At 38.9% G+C, this 23,123-nt stretch overlaps 1 protein-coding gene across 1 annotated transcript in view; it reads left to right on the plus strand.

Annotated features, from left to right (window-relative positions):
• Positions 1-20,251: 20,251 nt before the first annotated feature.
• Positions 20,252-23,123, plus strand: part of LOC134480127 (igE-binding protein-like) — a 71,053-nt gene continuing 68,181 nt past the window's right edge. The window contains exon 1 of the mRNA XM_063266358.1: positions 20,252-20,288. Coding sequence (XP_063122428.1) covers positions 20,252-20,288 — 37 coding nt within the window. The remainder of the gene's footprint in view (positions 20,289-23,123) is intronic.

Raw genomic sequence — 23,123 nt, forward strand, 5'->3', positions numbered from 1 at the left:
TGAACTTCATTACCCTCTTACATAACGGTTCTTGCTTTAGCTCAATGACCTTCTCCTTGAGATTATAAACATACTTGTGTGGATAACTGTTACATGCACATTGAAAATCTCTGATATTTAGAATCCAATATCACTCTGTGTGTGTGTTGTCTTATCTATGCCAATAACAAATTTATAATCTCACTTCCTACCTCACCTTTCTTTTTTCTTGATTTAGGAAGCTCAATCTGGTCTAATATCTCTTTGCCAACACCTTGCTTTGTTAAGCCTTATCAGTCCGGGGAAAAAATGAATTGTTACAAAATCATTATGAAAAGAGAAGGTCCCCATTCAGATTCCTGAGGGCTGTCTGTGGTATCTGCAGCTGCATGTTGGTTCCAGAGTAATCTCATTAATGACTTCAAAAAAAACCTTATACTCTCTAATAAGAGTCTTTGAACACTCACCTGGCCCAGCTCATGAACACAATCTACCCATCAACCTCTGTATCAGTATTTCTACTCATGTGGAGTATCTCATACAAGTGGGAGATCCCACTCCTGTGGAAGATATCACTCATGTAAATGATGTCACACATGTAGGGGAGACCTAACCTACAAGCAACCTCTGGCCTCAGATTCTAAAATTTTCCACTACCATCATCTACTGACAGATATTTGTTTGTTTGTCTGTTTATCTTGCAATGTTCTTTACATCCATTATGTTCATAGTTACTTTTCTGAAAAAAAAAATGACTGAAAACCTTCATTTGTCCATTAATCTAAAACAAGTACTCACCAGATGTCCATTACATGGGTCAATCCTTAAGAAAACTCATTATACAACCCAGTGAGTGGCAGGGTTGTGTTAGTATCATCAGCAGAACCCTAGAAAAATGAGCAGGCTTACTGGTGACACTCCTCAACAAAGACCAAATATCAGTACCTAGAATGGAATAAATTTTAATTTGGGGGTGCTTAAATTTTGGCAAAGTTAATATCATGTAGAGTTTCTGGCTTTAATTACACTAGATTTTACCATTTACATTTTTCTATATTGAATTTTCTTTCCCCTAATTATTATTCTATTTGCTGTGATAGATACAGAATTGGTGCCAGAAGAGGCCACAGGAGAGACAGATTCTGGAATATGGGCTTTGTGGATAAATTTTGTTTCCTCTTGTTGTTGAACACAGCACAGAGGAGTGAGCAGTTTCATCCACCAGAAAGAACATCACAGTGACAGGCATCATAGTTCAGCTGATGTAGGTACACAGATACACATATGGCCACCTCAATATCTACATATGTCCTGAGCATAACTGAGAATGCATATAAAATCAAGCAAGAGCCTTCAAAATAAACTAAGTACAATAACAGGGTGTATCTTTGGTGGACCAGTACATATTTTTTTAAAAAATCAAATAATACTAGAGAGAGACCCAACCGCCTGGTCAGGTGGGCACTCCTGAGGCTGCAGAGCGGAAGAGACCACCAACACTGCTCACCCCTGCCCACATCCCTGGCCCAAGAGGAAACTGTATAAGGCCTCTGGGCTCCCGTGGGGGAGCGGCAGGACCCCTGCCAGAGACACCGCCGGACCCTGAAGGAAACAGACCGGATAAACAGTTCTCTGCACCAAAATCCCGTGGGAGGGAGAGCTAAACCTTCAGAGAGGCAGACAAGCCTGGGAAACCAGAAGAGACTGCTCCCTGCACACACATCTCGGACACCAGAGGAAAAAGCCAAAGACCATCTGGAACCCTGGTGCACTGAAGCTCCCGGTAGGGGCGGCACAGGTCTTCCTGGTTGCTGCCCCTGCAGAGAGCCCCTGGGCAGCACCCCACGAGCAAACCTGAGCCTCGGGACCACAGGTAAGACCAAATTTTCTGCTGCAAGAGAGCTGCCTGGTGAACTCAAGACACAGGCCCACAGGAACAGCTGAAGACCTGTAGAGAGGAAAAACTACACGCCCGAAAGCAGAACACTCTGTCCCCATAACTGACTGAAAGAGAGGAAAACAGGTCTACAGCACTCCTGACACACAGGCTTATAGGACAGTCTAGCCACTGTCAGAAATAGCAGAACAAAGTAACACTAGAGATAATCTGATGGCGAGAGGCAAGCGCAGGAACCCAAGCAACAGAAACCAAGACTACATGCCATCATCGGAGCCCAATTCTCCCACCAAAACAAACATGGAATATCCAAACACACCAGAAAAGCAAGATCTAGTTTCAAAATCATATTTGATCATGATGCTGGAGGACTTCAAGAAAGACATGAACACACTTAGGGAAGCACAGGAAAACATTAATAAACAAGTAAAAGCCTACAGAGAGGAATCGCAAAAATCCCTGAAAGAATTCCAGGAAAACACAATCAAACAGTTGAAGGAATTAAAAATGGAAATAGAAGCAATCAAGAAAGAACACATGGAAACAACCCTGGATATAGAAAACCAAAAGAAGAGACAAGGAGCTGTAGATACAAGCTTCACCAACAGAATACAAGAGATGGAAGAGAGAATCTCAGGAGCAGAAGATTCCATAGAAATCATTGACTCAACTGTCAAAGATAATGTAAAGCGGAAAAAGCTACTGGTCCAAAACATACAGGAAATCCAGGACTCAATGAGAAGATCAAACCTAAGGATAATAGGTATAGAAGAGAGTGAAGACTCCCAGCTCAAAGGACCAGTAAATATCTTCAACAAAATATAGAAGAAAACTTCCCTATCCTAAAAAAAGAGATACCCATAGACATACAAGAAGCCTACAGAACTCCAAATAGATTGGACCAGAAAAGAAACACCTCCCGTCACATAATTGTCAAAACACCAAACACACAAAATAAAGAAAGAATATTAAAAGCAGTAAGGGAAAAAGGTCAAGTAACATATAAAGGGAGACCTATCAGAATCACACCAGACTTCTCGCCAGAAACTATGAAGGCCAGAAGATCCTGGACTGATGTCATACAGACCCTAAGAGAACACAAATGCCAGCCCAGGTTACTGTATCCAGCAAAACTCTCAATAAACATTGATGGAGAAACCAAGATATTCCATGACAAAACCAAATTTACACAATATCTTTCTACAAATCCAGCACTACAAAGGATAATAAATGGTAAAGCCCAACATAAGGAGGCAAGCTATACCCTAGAAGAAGCAAGAAACTAATCGTCTTGGCAACAAAACAAAGAGAATGAAAGCACACAAACATAACCTCACATCCAAATATGAATATAACGGGAAGCAATAATCACTATTCCTTAATATCTCTCAATATCAATGGCCTCAACTCCCCAATAAAAAGGCATAGATTAACAAACTGGATACGCAACGAGGACCCTGCATTCTGCTGCCTACAGGAAACACACCTCAGAGACAAAGACAGACACTACCTGAGAGTGAAAGGCTGGAAAACAACTTTCCAAGCAAATGGTCAGAAGAAGCAAGCTGGAGTAGCCATTCTAATATCAAATAAAATCAATTTTCAACTAAAAGTCATCAAAAAAGATAAGGAAGGACACTTCATATTTATCAAAGGAAAAATCCACCAAGATGAACTCTCAATCCTAAATATCTATGCCCCAAATACAAGGGCACCTACATACGTAAAAGAAACCTTACTAAAGCTCAAAACACACATTGCACCTCACACAATAATAGTGGGAGATTTCAACACCCCACTCTCATCAATGGACAGATCATGGAAACAGAAATTAAACAGTGATGTCGACAGACTAAGAGAAGTCATGAGCCAAATGGACTTAACGGATATTTATAGAACATTCTATCCTAAAGCAAAAGGATATACCTTCTTCTCAGCTCCTCATGGTACTTTCTCCAAAATTGACCATATAATTGGTCAAAAAACGGGCCTCAACAGGTACAGAAAGATAGAAATAATCCCATGCGTGCTATCGGACCACCACGGCCTAAAACTGGTCTTCAATAACAGTAAGGGAAGAATGCCCACATATACGTGGAAATTGAACAATGCTCTACTCAATGATAACCTGGTCAAGGAAGAAATAAAGAAAGAAATTAAAAACTTTTTAGAATTTAATGAAAATGAAGATACAACATACTCAAACTTATGGGACACAATGAAAGCTGTGCTAAGAGGAAAACTCATAGCGCTGAGTGCCTGCAGAAAGAAACAGGAAAGAGCATATGTCAGCAGCTTGACAGCACACCTAAAAGCTCTAGAACAAAAAGAAGCAAATACACCCAGGAGGAGTAGAAGGCAGGAAATAATCAAACTCAGAGCTGAAATCAACCAAGTAGAAACAAAAAGGACCATAGAAAGAATCAACAGAACCAAAAGTTGGTTCTTTGAGAAAATCAACAAGATAGATAAACACTTAGCCAGACTAACGAGAGGACACAGCGAGTGTGTCCAAATTAACAAAATCAGAAATGAAAAGGGAGACATAACTACAGATTCAGAGGAAATTCAAAAAATCATCAGATCTTACTATAAAAACCTATATTCAACAAAATTTGAAAATCTTCAGGAAATGGACAATTTCCTAGACAGATACCAGGTATCGAAGTTAAATCAGGAACAGATAAACCAGTTAAACAACCCCATAACTCCTAAGGAAATAGAAGCAGTCATTAAAGGTCTCCCAACCAAAAAGAGCCCAGGTCCAGACGGGTTTAGTGCAGAATTCTATCAAACCTTCATAGAAGACCTCATACCAATATTATCCAAACTATTCCACAAAATTGAAACAGATGGAGCCCTACCGAATTCCTTCTACGAAGCCACAATTACTCTTATACCTAAACCACACAAAGACACAACAAAGAAAGAGAACTTCAGACCAATTTCCCTTATGAATATCGACGCAAAAATACTCAATAAAATTCTGGCAAACCGAATTCAAGAGCACATCAAAACAATCATCCACCATGATCAAGTAGGCTTCATCCCAGGCATGCAGGGATGGTTTAATATACGGAAAACCATCAACGTGATCCATTATATAAACAAACTGAAAGTACAGAACCACATGATCATTTCATTAGATGCTGAGAAAGCATTTGACCACATTCAACACCCCTTCATGATAAAAGTCCTGGAAAGAATAGGAATTCAAGGCCCATACCTGAACATAGTAAAAGCCATATACAGCAAACCAGTTGCTAACATTAAACTAAATGGAGAGAAACTTGAAGAAATCCCACTAAAATCAGGGACTAGACAAGGCTGCCCACTCTCTCCCTACTTATTCAATATAGTTCTTGAAGTTCTAGCCAGAGCAATCAGACAACAAAAGGAGATCAAGGGGATACAGATCGGAAAAGAAGAGGTCAAAATATCACTCTTTGCAGATGATATGATAGTATATTTCAGTGATCCCAAAAGTTCCACCAGAGAACTACTAAAGCTGATAAACAACTTCAGCAAAGTGGCTGGGTATAAAATTAACTCAAATAAATCAGTTGCCTTCCTCTATACAAAAGAGAAACAAGCCGAGAAAGAAATTAGGGAAACGACACCCTTCATAATAGACCCAAATAATATAAAGTACCTCGGTGTGACTTTAACCAAGCAAGTAAAAGATCTGTACAATAAGAACTTCAAGACACTGAGGAAAGAAATTGTAGAAGACCTCAGAAGATGGAAAGATCTTCCATGCTCATGGATTGGCAGGATTAATATAGTAAAAATGGCCATTTTACCAAAAGCAATCTACAGATTCAATGCAATCCCCATCAAAATACCAATCCAATTCTTCAAAGAGTTAGACAGAACAATTTGCAAATTCATCTGGAATAACAAAAAACCCAGGATAGCTAAAGCTATCCTCAACAATAAAAGGACTTCAGGGGGAATCACTATCCCTGAACTCAAGCAGTATTACAAAGGAATAGTGATAAAAACTGCATGGTATTGGTACAGAGACAGACAGATAGACCAATGGAATAGAATTGAAGACCCAGAAATGAACCCACACACCTATGGTCACTTGATTTTTGACAAAGGAGCCAAAACCATCCAGTGGAAAAAAGATAGCATTTTCAGCAAATGGTGCTGGTTCAACTGGAGGGCAACATGTAGAAGAATGCAGATCGATCCATGCTTATCACCCTGTACAAAGCTTAAGTCCAAGTGGATCAAGGACCTCCACATCAAACCAGACACACTCAAACTAATAGAAGAAAAACTAGGGAAGCATCTGGAACACATAGGCACTGGAAAAAATTTCCTGAACAAAACACCAATGGCTTATGCTCTAAGATCAAGAATCGACAAATGGGATCTCATAAAAGTGCAAAGCTTCTGTAAGGCAAAGGACACTGTGGTTATGACAAAACGGCAACCAACAGATTGGGAAAAGATCTTTACCAATCCTACAACAGATAGAGGCCTTATATCCAAAATATACAAAGAACTCAAGAACTTAGACCGCAGGGAAACAAATAACCCTATTAAAAAATGGGGTTCAGAGCTAAACAAAGAATTCACAGCTGAGGAATGCCGAATGGCTGAGAAACACCTAAAGAAATGTTCAACATCTTCAGTCATAAGGGAAATGCAAATCAAAACAACCCTGAGATTTCACCTCACACCAGTGAAAATGGCTAAGATCAAAAACTCAGGTGACAGCAGATGCTGGCGAGGATGTGGAGAAAGAGGAACACTCCTCCATTGTTGGTGGGATTGCAGACTGGTAAAACCATTCTGGAAATCAGTCTGGAGGTTCCTCAGAAAATTGGACATTGAACTGCCTGAGTATCCAGCTATACCTCTCTTGGGCATATACCCAAAAGAAGCCTCAACATATAAAAGAGACACGTGCTCCACTATGTTCATCGCAGCCTTATTTATAATAGCCAGAAAATGGAAAGAACCCAGATGCCCTTCAACAGAGGAATGGATACAGAAAATGTGGTACATCTACACAATGGAATATTACTCAGCTATCAAAAACAACGAGTTTATGAAATTCGTAGGCAAATGGTTGGAACTGGAAAATATCATCCTGAGTGAGCTAACCCAATCACAGAAAGACATACATGGTATGCACTCATTGATAAGTGGCTATTAGCCCAAATGCTTGAATTACCTTAGATCCCTAGAACAAAGGAAACTCAAGACGGATGATCAAAATGTGAATGCTTCACTCCTTCTTTAAATGAGGAAAAAGAATACCCTTGGCAGGGAAGGGAGAGGCAAAGATTAAAACAGAGACTGAAGGAACACCCATTCAGAGCCTGCCCCACATGTGGCCCATACATATACAGCCACCCAATTAGACAAGATGGATGAAGCAAAGAAGTGCAGACTGACAGGAGCCGTATGTAGATCGCTCCTGAGAGACACAGCCAGAATACAGCAAATACAGAGGCGAATGCCAGCAGCAAACCACTGAACTGAGAACGGGACCCCTGTTGAAGGAATCAGAGAAAGAACTGGAAGAGCTTGAAGGGGCTCGAGACCCCAAAAGTACAACAATGCCAAGCAACCAGAGCTTCCAGGGACTAAGCCACTACCTAAAGACTATACATGGACTGACCCTGGACTCTGACCCCATATGTAGCAATGAATATCCTAGTAAGAGCACCAGTGGAAGGGGAAGCCCTGGGTCCTGCTAAGACTGAACCCCCAGTGAACTAGTCTATGGGGGGAGGGCGGCAATGGGGGGAGGGTTGGGAGGGGAACACCCATAAGGAAGGGGAGGGGGGAGGGGGATGTTTGCCCGGAAACCGGGAAAGGGAATAACACTCGAGATGTATAAAAGAAATGCTCAAGTTAATAAAAAAAAAACAAAAAAAAAAAAACCAAAAAAAAAAAATAAAAAAAAAAAATCAAATAATACATGTAGATATGAAGATTATGGACTTTTATAGCCAAAATCATATTTTCTAGAATTCATACTTTCTCCATGCTTCACAATGAGCTCTAGAACCCTCACTAGCAAGCAAATCACTGCTAAGACTGAAGGAGCGCATCTGGTTAGGCTCATGAAAATGAACATCTCAAATCCCCAGGCGCATAACACCCCCTTACCTGCAGAACTGGCTTGCTTTCCTGCATCTGAGAAAACTAGACTCCTTCTGTTAGAGAACTCTTTGACCTCACAGAGGAGGAAAGCTGCAGTGAAAATGAACTTACCAGCTGTCAGCTTAATCCCTGAGGAAACTCTTTATACTCCCCAAAGATTGCCTGGGCTGTGTTAGTTTCCAGGACAGAATGTTGGCAAAATAAAGTAGGCCTATTGCCTCACTCCTCACCAAGGACAAACAGGAGGAAAAAGGATCAAGTAAATTGAACTTACCAGGCTATCTGTGGGTGTAGTGAAAGCAGTAGCACCCTTATTTTGGAAGGTCTCTTGTCTTAGATGGAGTTCTACTGCTGTGAAGAAACCATGATCATTGCAGCCCTAATAAAGGGCTGGCTTACAGTTTCAGAGGTTCAGTCCATTATCATGGCAGGAAGCATGACAGTGTAAAGCAGACATGTTACTGGAGAAGAAACTGAGAGGACTATATCTGGATCTATAGAAAGGAGGTAGAAAGTGAGACACACCTATTTCAACAAGCCATGCATCATAATATAGCCACTCCCTATGGGCCTACAGGGCCATTTTTATTTAAACCACCAATAGTAAGAACAATCAAGTTGCCATCAAATGACAGGACTTGAAACTGCCAAAGACAAGATGAGCAAGTAAGCACACAGAGACTTTCAGAGATCCAAGCAAATACCAATTCTTCTCAATATCCCTAGGACTGAAATAGATAAGAAACTTATAAAGACACTCTTTAAATCACATAACAGGAAGAAAAAAATTCTCTACCTCTGGTGGTTAACGCTTAACTTAAGCCATCACGACGACAAGTCATGACTTGCCAACAGCTTTTTTAACCTTAAGACAATGTAGAGAGCAGAGATCTTCTCAATTAAAATTAATTGAGTTCTGCTTGCCACTAGTGTATGATTATATTCCTTGGAGCCCTTCCCAAAATACACTGTAGCTGAGTTATTAGAGTGAATGTGAAGTACACACTAAGATAAGAACCCATATTTCTCGGGCATTATTAGACTTAATGAATTGCCATTTGTCTAGAAGCCCAAGATGTCAATCAACTGTTTCAATGGTATAAAAGGAGTTTTTATATATGATAATGAATTTAGTAAATACATAGATCCAGGGTATGTGTGTGTGTGTGTGTGTGTGTGTGTGTGTGTGTGTGTATGTGTGCTGTGTATATACATGAAAGAAAAAGAGAGACAGAAAGACAGAGACACAGAGATAGAGGGAGAGAGACAGAGTTTAAAATAGACTTTGACTACAGAGTTAAGTGACCATTTTTAGAAATCAGCAGAATGCCTAATTTTGTGTTTAGTCCCATAGAGATGCATACATAGTAAAAAGAGTAATTAGACCATCTTCAGCTTGCCTGTCTACTAAAACTGTGGGTCAAAAGCAATAACAAACTGCTGGACCAGGCTTAGAGGTTATTGTTGACATGAAAGCATTGTGCAAAACCAGTCAGATACCAACTGGAATCACAGTTGTCTTGGAATGGATGATCTAGAGATGGGATCACTGAGCAATGGCCCAGTCTTGGCACACTGTATCTAACATGCTTTATTTTCCCCTAGCAATGTACAAAAAAATAATAAACCCTAATTTGATTTTATCTGGAAGAGGCAGGAAGATGCCTTCTTAGCTTTGATTTACAAATGAAACAATTGACCTACTTTCTGACCCAATCACAGAGACCCATGCCTATTTTTGCCATTCTACAAAGAATCAAATTGGTCAATTATCTTGAAGATGCTATCTGATAAACAGAACTATTTTAGATACTTAATAAAAATGCAAAATAAAGCATAAAGAATCTCATAAGATTGTTATTATACAGGGAAAAATCAAATTGATAAATTTAACACAGACTCACACTTAAACATGACTGTGAATGACAGCAATAAAAGAAACAAGTTCAGAAAGTATGTACAAAGGTCTCCTCTCTATGAAAAGATGGCTGACACATGGGTATCAATAATTATTTGGCTGGATGCCCAATAACTTGAAAAGAAGTGGTTAAAGACCATGACAAGAAATTGTTAGGGTCTGTGAATGACTGAAGAATAATTGCTCACACTCAAATAGTATGCAAAAAAAAGAGCATTTATTGTATAAATTCCTGCATGGAGGGGTCAAGTTCCACAGGACAGAAGGACCCTGACTGAATTTGCAGATTTAGTATAAAGACAAAGACAGGAGCATCATGGATGGGTAAGTGATCTATATCTTGTTTGGTGGGTTCTACCTCTGGGAGTCTGGGTGATGCTACGGTTGGTTAGGGTCTTGCTTCAAGCACACTTGACTAACTACTCTTGCATCATGATAAGAAGGAGTAGCTCTTAACCTCTTGGCCACAAGCTTGGCTAACTGTCATTTTGCAAGATGGGGAGGGGTCCCTTTTTCTATAAGTCTATGATCCAATAACTGACTTGCCCAGTTATGGGAAGTCGAAACTCAGGCCTGATCTCCTGAGCTGCTAGTTTGTAGCCTGTCATGGGGTCAGGCCGATTCACACTTCACTAACCCTTCATCTAACAGAGGGCTAATATCCAAATCTATAAAGATCTCAAGAAATTAGACACTAATAACCCAAATAAGCCAATTAAAAAATAGGGCACATAGCTAAACAAAGGATTTTCAGCAGAGGAATCTCTAATGGCCAAGAAACAGTTAAATGTTCAGCATCCATAGGCATCAGAAAAATGGAAGTCAAAATTACTCTGATCTTGATTTAAGTTGTATCTGTCTAGAAAAATCATCCATTTCATTACGACTATCCTATTTGTAGCATTCTTTGAGTTTCCTTATTGTCCGCTGTCATGTCTCCCTTTTTAGTTCTGACTCAGTTTATTTGGATCTTCTCTCTGTCTTTTAGTTCGTTTAGCTAAGGGTTTGTCTATGTTGTTGAGTTTTTTTCAAAGAACCAGCACTTGATTTCATTGATTCTTTGTACTGTTTTCTTTGTTTCTAATTGATTGATTTTAGTCCTGATTTTAATTTTTTCCTGCCTTCTACTCCTCTTGGGTGTGTTTGCTTTTCCTTTCTAGAGCTTTCAGATTTACTTTTAAGTTGCTAATATAAGAACTTTCTAATTTCTTTATGGAGGCACTTAGTGCTATAAACTTTCCTCTTAGCATTGCTTTCATTGTGTGACATAAATTTGGGTTTTCCGTGCCTTCATTTTCTTGAAGTTTAGAAAGTATTTAATTTCTTTATTTGTTCTTTGACCTAGAGTAGAGAGTTGTTCAGCTGTTGAGTGTGTAGGCTTTCTGTTGTGTATTTTGTTGTCGAATTGTAGCTTTAACCTATGGTGGTCTGATAAGATACAAGGTGTTATTTCATTTTCTTTTATCTGTTGAGGATTGCTTAATTACCATATGGTCAATTTTAGAAAAGGTTCAATGAGGTGCTAAGAGAATGGTATATTGTTTTGTGTTTGGTGAAATGCTCTGTAGATTTCTGTTAGGTCCATTGAACTGCCTGCTCGGGTCTCAGTGGGAGAGGATGTGCCTAGATCTGCTGGAATATTTGCCCCACAGTGTGGTGGTAGCCAAGGAAGGTTCCCCTTCTCTGAAGAGAACAGGAGGGGGCAATGGGTAGGTGGATTTGTAAGGGTGGACCGGGCAAAGAGAAGCAAGGCTGTGATTGGGATGTAAAGTGAATGAAAATTAAAATAAAAAAAAATTGAAAAGAAAAAAAAAAGACACCACCCCTTAAAAAAAAAAACCAAACAACTCTGAGATTCCACCTCACACACTTCATAATGGCTAAGATCCAAAACTTAATGGACAGTACATGCAAGAGGGACACACCTACATTGCTGGTGGGGTATAAACTTGTATAACAACTCTGGGAATCAATTTTGTGGTTTCTCAGAAAATAGTGAATAGTTCTACCTCAAGACGCAGTTATACCACTCGTGGTCACATAACCAAAAATTGCCCCACTATATCATAGGGATACCTGCTCAACTATTATCCTAGCAGCATTATTAGTAATACCTAGAAAGTAGAATCAACCTAGATGTCCCTCGATTGAAGAATGAATTAAGAGAATGTGTGTGGCCCTCTTTCAACAGGCATGCACACAAAACATATTTGTATCCATGTTAATCTTTACCAAAGAAGATACTGGCAGTCTGGTGGGAAAAGTCTATCTACATCAAATAGTGTTTCCAGCCACATCTTTATGAGCCCATTGAACACAGAGATAGGAGCTATATACCTGTTCAATCTGAGGACAGTCACTTCCAAATCTGACTTAGTCATTGCTGCTTCTGAGTGTCCACAGAACTCCTGACAGTTTCCCAGTGTAGAGACAATGGAACAGCAGGCTGACTGATTATATAATACCATCAACCAACTAATCGGTAACAGGCTGATTACACTGGGTCTGCCCCATTACGTAGGGTCAGAGACAAGTGCATATATTCTTGGTATAGATTATTATCTCTCAACACCATTCACAAAGCTATTGTTGCCTAGGCTATTTCACTTGACATCATGATGATCACTCATTGTGATAGTTTCCCAAACAGTATTTATTCCCTGCAATCATGTAACCTTCTAAACTCAAAAGACATACATAAGAGAGCTCATCTCCATGGAGTCACTAATGTTTTCTATCTACTTGATATTCATATATATTTGTCTCCAGCCTTTCCTTATTTCTGTTATTACTTTATACGTGCACTGTTGGAGATAATGTTAAAATTTAGTTTCTAAGACCAACTAAGATGCCCTTAGCAGTTCTCCAGCCAAACTATGTCTTCGTAGACCTCTTACTAACTCCAGGAATCCATCTCCTTCCTCTCAGAGCAAGGACCTGAGGAAACTTGCAATTGTAAATCCTTTCTTTTCCCCTTTGACACATAAATCTTTTTAAAAGCTTCTTGCCAGTTTTACAACTCAGAAATGTGTTTCTCAAGGTCCCGGGTGCTATCCCTTTGAGATGTAATCATGCAGGCAGATAGGACCTTTGCCTCCAACTTCTCATGTTAGAGAAGGAGCCTAGCTCCCTTTAGCCTTCACATAAATGATTAGAGTTAATTCTTAATAGATTTTATTTATCTCTCTTTAAAATTCTTTCATCTCCTTAAGGAGGAACTAGTATCATAGTATGTAGTACATAGTGGCTACATTTGTTTTCCTCTCTCTAGATGGAAGTTGGTGCCAGCAAAGGGCAGCTACTGTAGCAGCAATGCCCTCCATTTCATCGGCCTACAATCCAGGTTTCCAAACCCAGAGCATCTAAACCTTGGGACCTTAAAGTTTATGACTCTAAGATTTCATATGTTAGAGGTTAAGAAGGCCAATTCTCACTGGTGTGAGCTATAAGATCCCAGCTTTTGTGGGTTGTTGAGACCCTTTGTTTTTGCCCTCAGAAGCTCTATTGAGCTATTTGAGTGAATGAGCATGTGACTTCCCAAAGCCTTAGCTCTTCAAAGCTTTTTGCAGTGCCTCTGATTCTCCATTTCTCTCACCTTCTAAACGCATGCACTATTCTTTTTTGGACTTAGATGCTGTCCTAAGTGACCATCTGAATTCTTGATAGTTTTGCAGAACTCTTAGCAGGGGCTTTTATCATTATTATTATTATTATTATTATCATCATCATCATCATCATCATCATCATCATCATCATCATCATTATAGTCTCATCTATTACATCCCTACCACATTTTCCCCTCCTCTCAGTCCCTCTCCCTCACATCACCTTTCCCCCAGATCCACTCTTCCTACATTTTTCTTCAGAAAAAGTCAGGACTCACAGAGATATCAACCAAACATGGCATATCAAGTTGCAGTAAGACTAGGCTCATTCCCTTATATTAAGGCTTGACAAGACTACCCAGTAGGAAGAAAAACGTCCCAAAAATATGCAAAAGAGTCAGAGACAGACCCCCACTCTCACTGTTAGGAGTTCTACAAAAACACTAAGCTATACAGCAGTGACTTAGTCAGACCAATACAGGCTCCCAAGTTATCATTTCACTCTCTCTGATCCCCTATGAGCCCTGGCTAGTTGATTCTGAAGGATTTTTGTGGTGTCTTGAACCCTTCTGGCTACTACAATCCTTCCTCTAATGTTTGGCTATGGATCTCTGCACTTGTTCTCATCAAATGCTGGATGAAACCTCTCTGATGACCTGATACTAGACTCAAGTATCATTAGAAATCATTTCATTGACTTTTTTCTGGTCATGGTTGGTTCTATTCTAGGTCTCTTGGCTATCTGTCTGTGGTTCCTAATCATCCACACAGTGGTAGGCATGTGTCCCTTTACTGGCATGGGTTTCAAGTTGGACCAGTCACTGGTTAGCCACTACCAGAACTTTGTGACACTTTTACCCAGCACACTTTACAGGAAAGATAAATTGTTAGTTGAAAATTTTGTGGCTGGGTTGGTGTTCCAATCCTTCAACTAGAAGCCTTGCTTAGTTTCAGAAGATGGTTGATTCAGGGTACATATTCCCCATTACTAGGAGTCTTAGCTAGAGTCACTTTCACAGTCTCCTGTGTGTTTCCAGTTCTACCTCACCCCTGAAATGGACTCCCCCATTTCAGCCATCTCTCCCAGTACTCTCTCCATCTACTCACCCCAATCCTGATCCTTCCTGTTACCATCTCTACCTGTCCCAAGTCCATCCTGACACCTAATCTAGTTTTCACTTCCTGGGCGAGATTCGTGCATCCCCTTTTGAGCTCTCCTTGTTACTTAGCTTCTCCGGGTCTATGCATTGTAGCATGATTGCCAATAATACTCAAACAATTCCACAAAATAGAAACAGAATTAACATTGCCCAATTCATTTTATGAAGTCACAGTCACCCTAATACACAAACAGAGATTCAACAAAGAGAATCACAGAACAATTTCCTTTATGAACATTGATAAAAAATAATCAATAAACCTAGTACAAAAACACATCAAAAACATCATTCACCAGTGCGGGGGATCGGGAGAGGGGATCCCTGGTTGGGGGTCTTCTTTCTTGCCGTTTCTTATTGAGGCAGCAGAGAGGCAAGAGCATCAGCAGAGGGTAAGACTTGGTTTTACAAGATATTTAGGATTGCTGTATAATACAAAGTTTGCTTATCTAAGTCTTAGTTACTATGCTACTGCAGCTGACCTGCCTTCTGTGTTCCTCTGAGGCCAGAAACTGCAGTCTCTGGCACTTAGCACCTCTTTCTAAAACAGCAAAGGATTAAGTAAATAGCCTTTGCACTGTCTCAGCAGGGACTGCTTGGCTCAGTCTGCTAGTCTGAAGTCACAGGAAGAAAAAGAGACACTTAGAAAAGTGATTATACTGTTTATTACTAAGTTGTAAAAAGTTTTCTATGAAAGCTGTCTAAGGGAAAAAGTAGAAAGATTCTAAGCAAGGAAAGGGAAAAATTCTTCTAAGTGGAGTAAGGGAAAAAATCCTCTAAGCAGGGAAATGCAAAAAATTCTAGTAAGAGAAAAATTCTTCTGGTGCAGGGGTTAGAGGGAGAACTCTTCTAAGGAAAAAAAATTCTTTTCTCACTGTCCTCAGTACTTATACATCTTTCAGAATACATAATCACATGTTACAAAGTTCATCACAAGTTCACACAAAAAAGTCAAATCAAAAACTGAAATAGAAGTTTACAACAGAGAATGTTTACATGCATGTTCATTAGAAGTAATTATCTGGCTAAACATCCATCACCTAACACAGCTCAACAGGTTCACTGAAGGTATACACCATAACTACGTTATTAGTGAAGTTTTACATAGATAAACCCAGTCAATATTTTTATCTTCTGTCCTAGTACCTATAATAAATCATTAGTTCCCTTTTTATGATCTTTGGTTAATTGTTTTACAAGCTCTTGGAATGTTCTCTGAGGAGGAGAAAGTCTGCTCACTATCTAAAACAATTGATTGGTGATACTTGGGAGACTGGCAGAGTTCTCATTGCAGTTTTGATAAAAAGGACCTAGTAGCAGTCCCACTATAAAAGAGCTTAATAGTCACTGACAAAATTTTAAGAATTCTTAATATCATCATTAAGACTTAAGAAGTGATATCTATATAGCATCGCTACAAGACAGTACATCTGTGTATATCTGCAGAGATCTGCTTCAAAGGGGTAGGCTCTTACTTAGTGATTGTTATATATGTTTAATAATAACAGGAAAAGCATATTAATAATAGGAATCTTTCCTAAAATGAATTCTCCTACTGCCTTGCCTAATAAAGAGCGAACCTGTCACAAATTATATAATAATATGAAGCAGGCCATCTCAGGAAGATCATCTGTTAGTTATTAGCTTGTCACATCATGGCTCCTGACACACCAGTATCAAGTATGTTTCATGTCAGAGATGCAGAAATAGGTCAAAACATGAAAACCATTCAGTGTAATGCACCATATAAGCAAACTGAAAAAAAAAAAAAAACATTGAACATCTCATTAGATTCTGAAGAAGCCTTTGACAAAAATCCAACATGCCTATAAGATAAGAGTATTGGAGAGGTCAGGGATACAAGAACATGTCTAAACACAATAAAGGCAATTTCTACCAAGCCTCCATCAACATAAAAAGTAAACGGAAAAAAACTCAAAACAATTGCATTAAAATCAGATCTTCCCATCTATTCGATACAGTACTTAAAGTTCTTTCTAGAGCAATAAGACAACTAAAGGAGATCAAGGGTATCAATTAGGAAGGGAGATTTCAAAGTATCACTATTTCCAGATGATATGATACACACATAAGCAATGCCAAAAATTCTAAGAACTCCTACAGCTGATAAACACCTTCAGCCAAGTGGTCAGATACAAAATTAACTTAAAAAAATATAATCAGTAGCTCTTCTGTAGACAAATAACAAACAGACTTAGAAAAAAGTCAGGAAAACAACACCCTTCACAATAATCATGGAAACTATAGAGTATCTTGGGATAATACTAAAATGAAAGACATACGTGACAATAACATATTGTCTTTGAAGAAATTGAAGAAGATGAGAAGATGGAAAGATCTTCCATGCTCATAGATTTAATCCAAAGAAGGATTAAAATAATAAAAATGATCATCTGACCAAAAGCAATTTATAGGTTTGGTGCAATTCCTATCAAAATTCTACCACAATGCCTAATGCCTTTGTAAGAAAAAAAAATACTCGACTTCTTATGAAAAAAGTCAAGATAGTTAAAACAATTCTGTACAATAAAAGAGCTTCTGATGTATCACCATCCCTGATCTCAAGTGTACTACAGAGAATCATAATGAAAACTATGTGGTACTGGCATAAAAACAGACAGGTTAATCAATAAACTAAAATCAAATACCCAGATAATCCACACATATATAGATATTTAATAGTTTATAAAGAAGCCAGAAATATACAGTAGAAAAAGAAAGCATCTTTGAAAAGTGATGCTGGTCTAACTGGAAGTCCACTTGTAAAAGAATGCAAATAGATCTACATCTAACACCCTGCACAAACTCAAGTGCAAGTGGATCAATGACCCATACTTTAGCTAGCAGGTTTCTAGGCTCTTGGAAATTTCTGGAATTCTTTACCTGCTTCCTTTCTGAAACACCTATGCTCCTTCTGGAATTTGGAATTCTGTTATTTTTGTCTGCTCATTAAACTCAATCATTAAGTATCTCTAATCATGGTAAAGATGAGGAGTAGGCATAAGACCACTTCGGGAATCCTTTACTAGAGGCAAATGTGCAACCCTGATGATAGAAGCATATTATTACATAAGAAAAAAAACCCAAACGAATTCTAAAAGAGAACCTCATATAGAGGCAGACAGTGAAAAAAGTGGTGTGGCAAGCTTCTGACAAGTCTTCCAAAAAGATACAGCCTCCTTTCTCTCAATCATATGGTTTTTGCTGAATCATTGGGAAATATGGTCTTACCCCTCCTTTACCCAGTAGTTATGACAAATTCCAGAGAGGAGCAGTCCAGGTCTTCTGAAGAGTGCAGTCAGTGCCATGGAGATGTCCTTGCTGTAGGACAGTTTAAGACACCAATGCAAGCCTGAGTAGTTGTCACTGGAATAAAATCTTCTGCACCAAAAGTTGCGGGTTCCACACCAGCCAGGGTTGTAGTTTTCTAGAATTTGGAGTTCTTTCCTATGAGGCATTGGTGAGGCATCCCATGAGGTGGAGATGTCAACATTCCATACTAAATGCTCAATCAATAAAGGGGGCTGCTTGCTTGACAATTTCTGACTTAAGATAACCAGACACAAGGAATAGATTTGACCGCTTTCAAACAAACAAAAAATCAAATATTCCCGGTCCTTGTGAACTGAAGTTCCCAGGGAAACAAGTAAAGAAATAAAGAAAGAAAAACATGCCTGTGTGAAGCATTCTACAAAATCATATGACTCGAATAATCTTCCAGGGGTACCTTCAGTACCTCCACTCATGGCTTTTGGAGACTTCACCATCTTTGTGAATAACAAAACCTTACAGTGTATTCTCAGATCAACAGCATTTTCATCAATCCAGAGACTGAGACTGTCACAGTATCTGAAGTTTATAGTAGAGTGCCGGCTGCTTTGCTGCACCCTGCCTAGCCTATGTCCCCACCAATGTGTTTGGTAAATTTTTTCATTACTCTCACTGCTCTACTTAATAAAAATCTCATGTAACCACTTCCAGTGGAGCATGGTATTTGGAGAAACTCCCCAGACCTTTAGTTCTCAAATTTGGCTTGAGGATAAAATGTCTTGTACTCCCTGTAAAATGAAAACTGGGTTTTGTATCTATATCTATGATATGTCCCCTACTTGGTAGCAAAGCAAACATTTCAGAATGCTTCCAGTAGAAGCTATCACCACATTAACATTCTTGACACTGTTTAACAGCGCACAATTTCTAAATAATCCTCACGGACTTGGGTCACCTTCTGTATCCTTACTATTCCTTACTATCCTTCTCCTCTTTTTATAACTCAAAGGCCATAATGGTCTCAGACCCAGACATGCTTGATATCACAGGTACAGAGCTGTGTCAGGGGAAACTCAAAGGAAAAATGTACTACCAATACCAAATTTACTCACGTATTTTGGAGGCCAAATAAATCAGAGTTCTCAAATTACTGTTATGTTAGCAGGGAGGGACATACATGCTGAAGTAGAATCCAAAATCTGTGTTAAATTTTAAGACAAAAGGTAAAGTAACAATGCAGTAGAAAAGCAGTCTTTGAGGTTCAAAGTACTCTATAAGGAAAAGTCAAGAGCTCATGTGGGTATAACACAGAGCACAACCTTACATCCATTACATACATATGTCTTATCTTCCACCAATAACTGAACCTTGTCAGTCGGGACACTTCCCCTTTAAGCATAACTTTTGGACACATGGCATTAATTACTTTGGTTTTTGCAGACAAAATTTAATCATGTAGTTTCATGCTGTCAATCCGCATGCTGTTTTTCTCATGTAGAGAGTATCTTCTTAAACTGTGGGTCAGAACTCCACATGGGGTAAGTAACTGAATATGGGAGTTACAAGAAGAACTAAATGTTAAGTGTTTGACTAAACAGTTGGGAAGGCTATAGAATGATCTGTTCATGAGTACTCCGGGATGTCCAAAGGCAGCCTGCAAGTTCTGGATACAAATCCAAAGAGCTCACTGGTCACCTAGTGCTGATCTCCATTTCAGTTCGGCTTCGCTGTGTTTACAATGCCTATTTAATGAGCCCCCATTTGACACAGATGGTAACAGACCCCATGACAAAATTCTGAGTGCCAGGTCTCTGTGGTCTACAGTGCGTTTGGTTGTGGGAAAGAATTTTCCAGGATGTCTCAAGGAAAAAACGCTTTCCTGGCACTGGAGGCTCCAGGCAGAGGTGGGAGAACCAACACACTCGTGTGATACAATGACTTTTCCCTCGTATTTTTGATTGCCAAAAGCCAGATGGGATGAATTTTTATAAAAGAAATGAATTTGCAGCTACATGACAGATGAGCTCAGGCATCTTCACTTCCTGACTGTGTGATTTAAAGCTGTGCTTCCCAGCCTCGCACTGTGTTATTGCCCCATGAAGAAGCCTTCTTAGACATCCTTTTCTTAACTCCCATGAAACTTCAATAATGACAAACATAATGTGAATGTTTATATAGCGTCTATAAAAAGAGTGAGCAGGAAGCTTACTCAGCAGAGTTGAAGAGCTATAGGAAATCAATGGCTGCCTAAATGGGAAATCAAGGTTCTATCGGGATGACTGAGTTCTCTGACAGGTTATCCAGTCCGAGAGGTGAGTCCTAAGCACATGTACATGTGACTAGGTAATTTTTTCAGTGAAAAGTTAACCTAAAAGTCTGAAAGCATGTAATAAACATCACTCTGACTTGTGCTTTCCAAAGAAGCCACACTGAAGACTGAGATAAAAGGAGGAGCGATCAATCCCTGAACAGGAGACCTGGCCCGAAGAGAACACAGGAGAGTCGTGAGGCATCCATGTCCAGATCTACCGCTCAGGTCCAGATCAGGGCTTTGAGTAGCCCATCCCATCATCTCCACCATCTATGAATTGCTGACCTGTGTGAGGAGATCAGTCCTGCAGAACCAATGCTGCAGTTCCTCCATGATACAGAGCAATGACAGCATACCTGAGAGAAATCCTGACGAGGATTCAGTATGGAGGGTTTAGCAGAAGCCAGAGACCTGGAACCAAACCAATGGCTCTTACGGTGAATATTTGCAAGTAAACCTGTTTAGGCAAAAGGGAATTCTGTACTGTGTGGCACACCATCACATACCACAGCTTCCATAGCGAGGTGTTTTGTTTGTTTTATTTTTATTTTTTGTTTTCTTTTGATTAGGTGGATGTAAGCATGAAGGTCAGATATGGAGAAACAAGGATGTGAGGGATTAGGGTGGTATTAAAAATCATTAAAAATAAAAGGTTTTTTTTTTAAAAAGAAAGAAAGAAAAATGAGGAGGAGGAGGAACGTTCCTTTATTTGGGACCTATAACAAGCCTTCAAACTCTGGGTTCTCTAAAAGGCTGAGCACTTTAAGCTTTTTTACATGTTAATTTTTAACTTTTTAAAACATTTTACATTAAAATAGATACACAAAATTTCACAATTACTAATATAAGGCCACCAGTCATGATTTTTTTAAAAAAGAAATATTGGAAACATCAAAAGCAGGAGAGATGATGTGGTGGTTGCAGGCAGGAGAGAAGGTGGGGTGGTTATAAGGGCTTGCTAGAAGTTGAGGTCTGGAATCCTGATCCTAGCATCCAGAAATAAGCAAGTGTCATGCAAATGTTTCTAATCCCAGGTCCAGGGGATCCAACACCCTCTTCAGTTCCCATGTGTGCACAGGCTGGCACATACACACACACAGAGACTCATAAATGTATATAAATAAAATATTTTTTGTTAAAAAGCATGTTATGTTCACAGAAGTCTTTCTTTGTTGAAAAATTACTACATTGTTTCTTATAGCAACTGACTTTTCATTTTTCTAACAATTATGTTAATTATACGTCTCTAATGTTTAAAGAGAAACCCCTATCTATGTATTTGCCGTCATTTAATTTGTATGCACTACATCCTTATGATCTCCAAAAAGTATTTGTCTTTGAGACTCATTTGTGTTGTTGTATGCTTAATTTGTTATTTCCGTTGCTATATACTATTCCATTATAAGAAAATATCACAGTTTAGTGAGTGAGTCTACAGTTCAGGAGCATTGAGCTTAATCAAGAAGTTAACGTGAATAACTTACTGTATGCATTTTATTACATTGTTTTTTTAATTTTGTGCATGGTTTATACATATTTTAGTGCATATGCTTATATACTTCTTCAGATTATATTTACAGATACAGTTCTAGGTTAGAGGCATGCATGCATTAAATGCTAGCATAGAAAAAAATCAAACCATTTCCCCAAATGGTTAATGTATTCTTATTTTTTTCTTGTGTATCATTAAAATTTTTAGTAGGCCACACGGAGGAGGAAGAAGAAGAGGAAAAAGAAGAAAAGGAAGAAAAGAAATAGAAGGAAGAAGGAGGACATGGAGAAAAAGGAGGTAGAGAAAGAAGAGGAGGAAGAAGACAACTAGATGAAGTTCGGAGGGAACATAGTAGGGAGTTTAAATTATATCCACAACTCCCCTCACTCTAACTTCTCAGTTCTTAGAGGGCAATTTCAAATATAATTTAAATATATTTTATTTGTATATGAGATGTTATCAAGTGATAAATACAAATAATTTTAAAATTTTACTAGAAAGTTGTGCAAGGGTAATTGTCTTAGTTTGGGTTTTTTGCTATGAAGAGACACCATGACCAAGGCAACTCTTACAAAGGAAAGCATTTAATTGGGCTTACAGTTTCAGACAGTTGGTCCATTATCATCATGGCGGGAAGCATGGTGCATCCAGGCAGACATGGTGCTGGAGAAGGAGCGGAGATTTCTATATTTCGATCCACTGGAGGCAGAAGAGAACTGTGTGCCACACTGGATGAAACATGAACACAAAGGATCTCAAACCCAGCCCCCACAGTAACACACTTCCTCCAACAAAGTCACAGCTCTTAAAACTGTCACTCGCCATGAGCCAAGCATTCAAACTCATAAGTCTATGGGGTCACACCTATTCAAACCACCACAGTAATTCTAAAAAGGAGTGATATTTATTGTTCCCTAATCCACTGAAAGCACAAATTTCTCTTTTATTTGTTATATTTGATAATGTGTCCTAATATATTATTCATAATAATATATTATTCCTAATAATTATTGCTGGTTTTTTGTTTGATTTGTTTTGATTTGGCTTGGGTTTTGTTTGTCTTTTGTTTGTTAATGTTTTCTGCTTTTGTTTTGTTTTTCATTCTATTTTGTTTTTGTTTCTGTTTTTTTTTTTTTTTTTGGTTCTTTTTTTCCGGAGCTGGGGACCTAACCCGGGGCCTTGCGCTTCCTAGGTAAGCGCTCTACCACTGAGCTAAATCCCCAGCCCCTTTGTTTCTGTTTTTATGGGTTTTGTTTGTTGTTGTTTGTTTTGTTTTGTTAGCTACTATGCAAAACAATGGGTGTAGTTGGAGACTCAAATAGAACTGACTTTTGAAGTGCGGAA

Source organism: Rattus norvegicus, chromosome 8 (genome assembly GCF_036323735.1).
Source record: "Rattus norvegicus strain BN/NHsdMcwi chromosome 8, GRCr8, whole genome shotgun sequence".
Classification (NCBI taxonomy): Eukaryota; Metazoa; Chordata; class Mammalia; order Rodentia; family Muridae; genus Rattus; species Rattus norvegicus.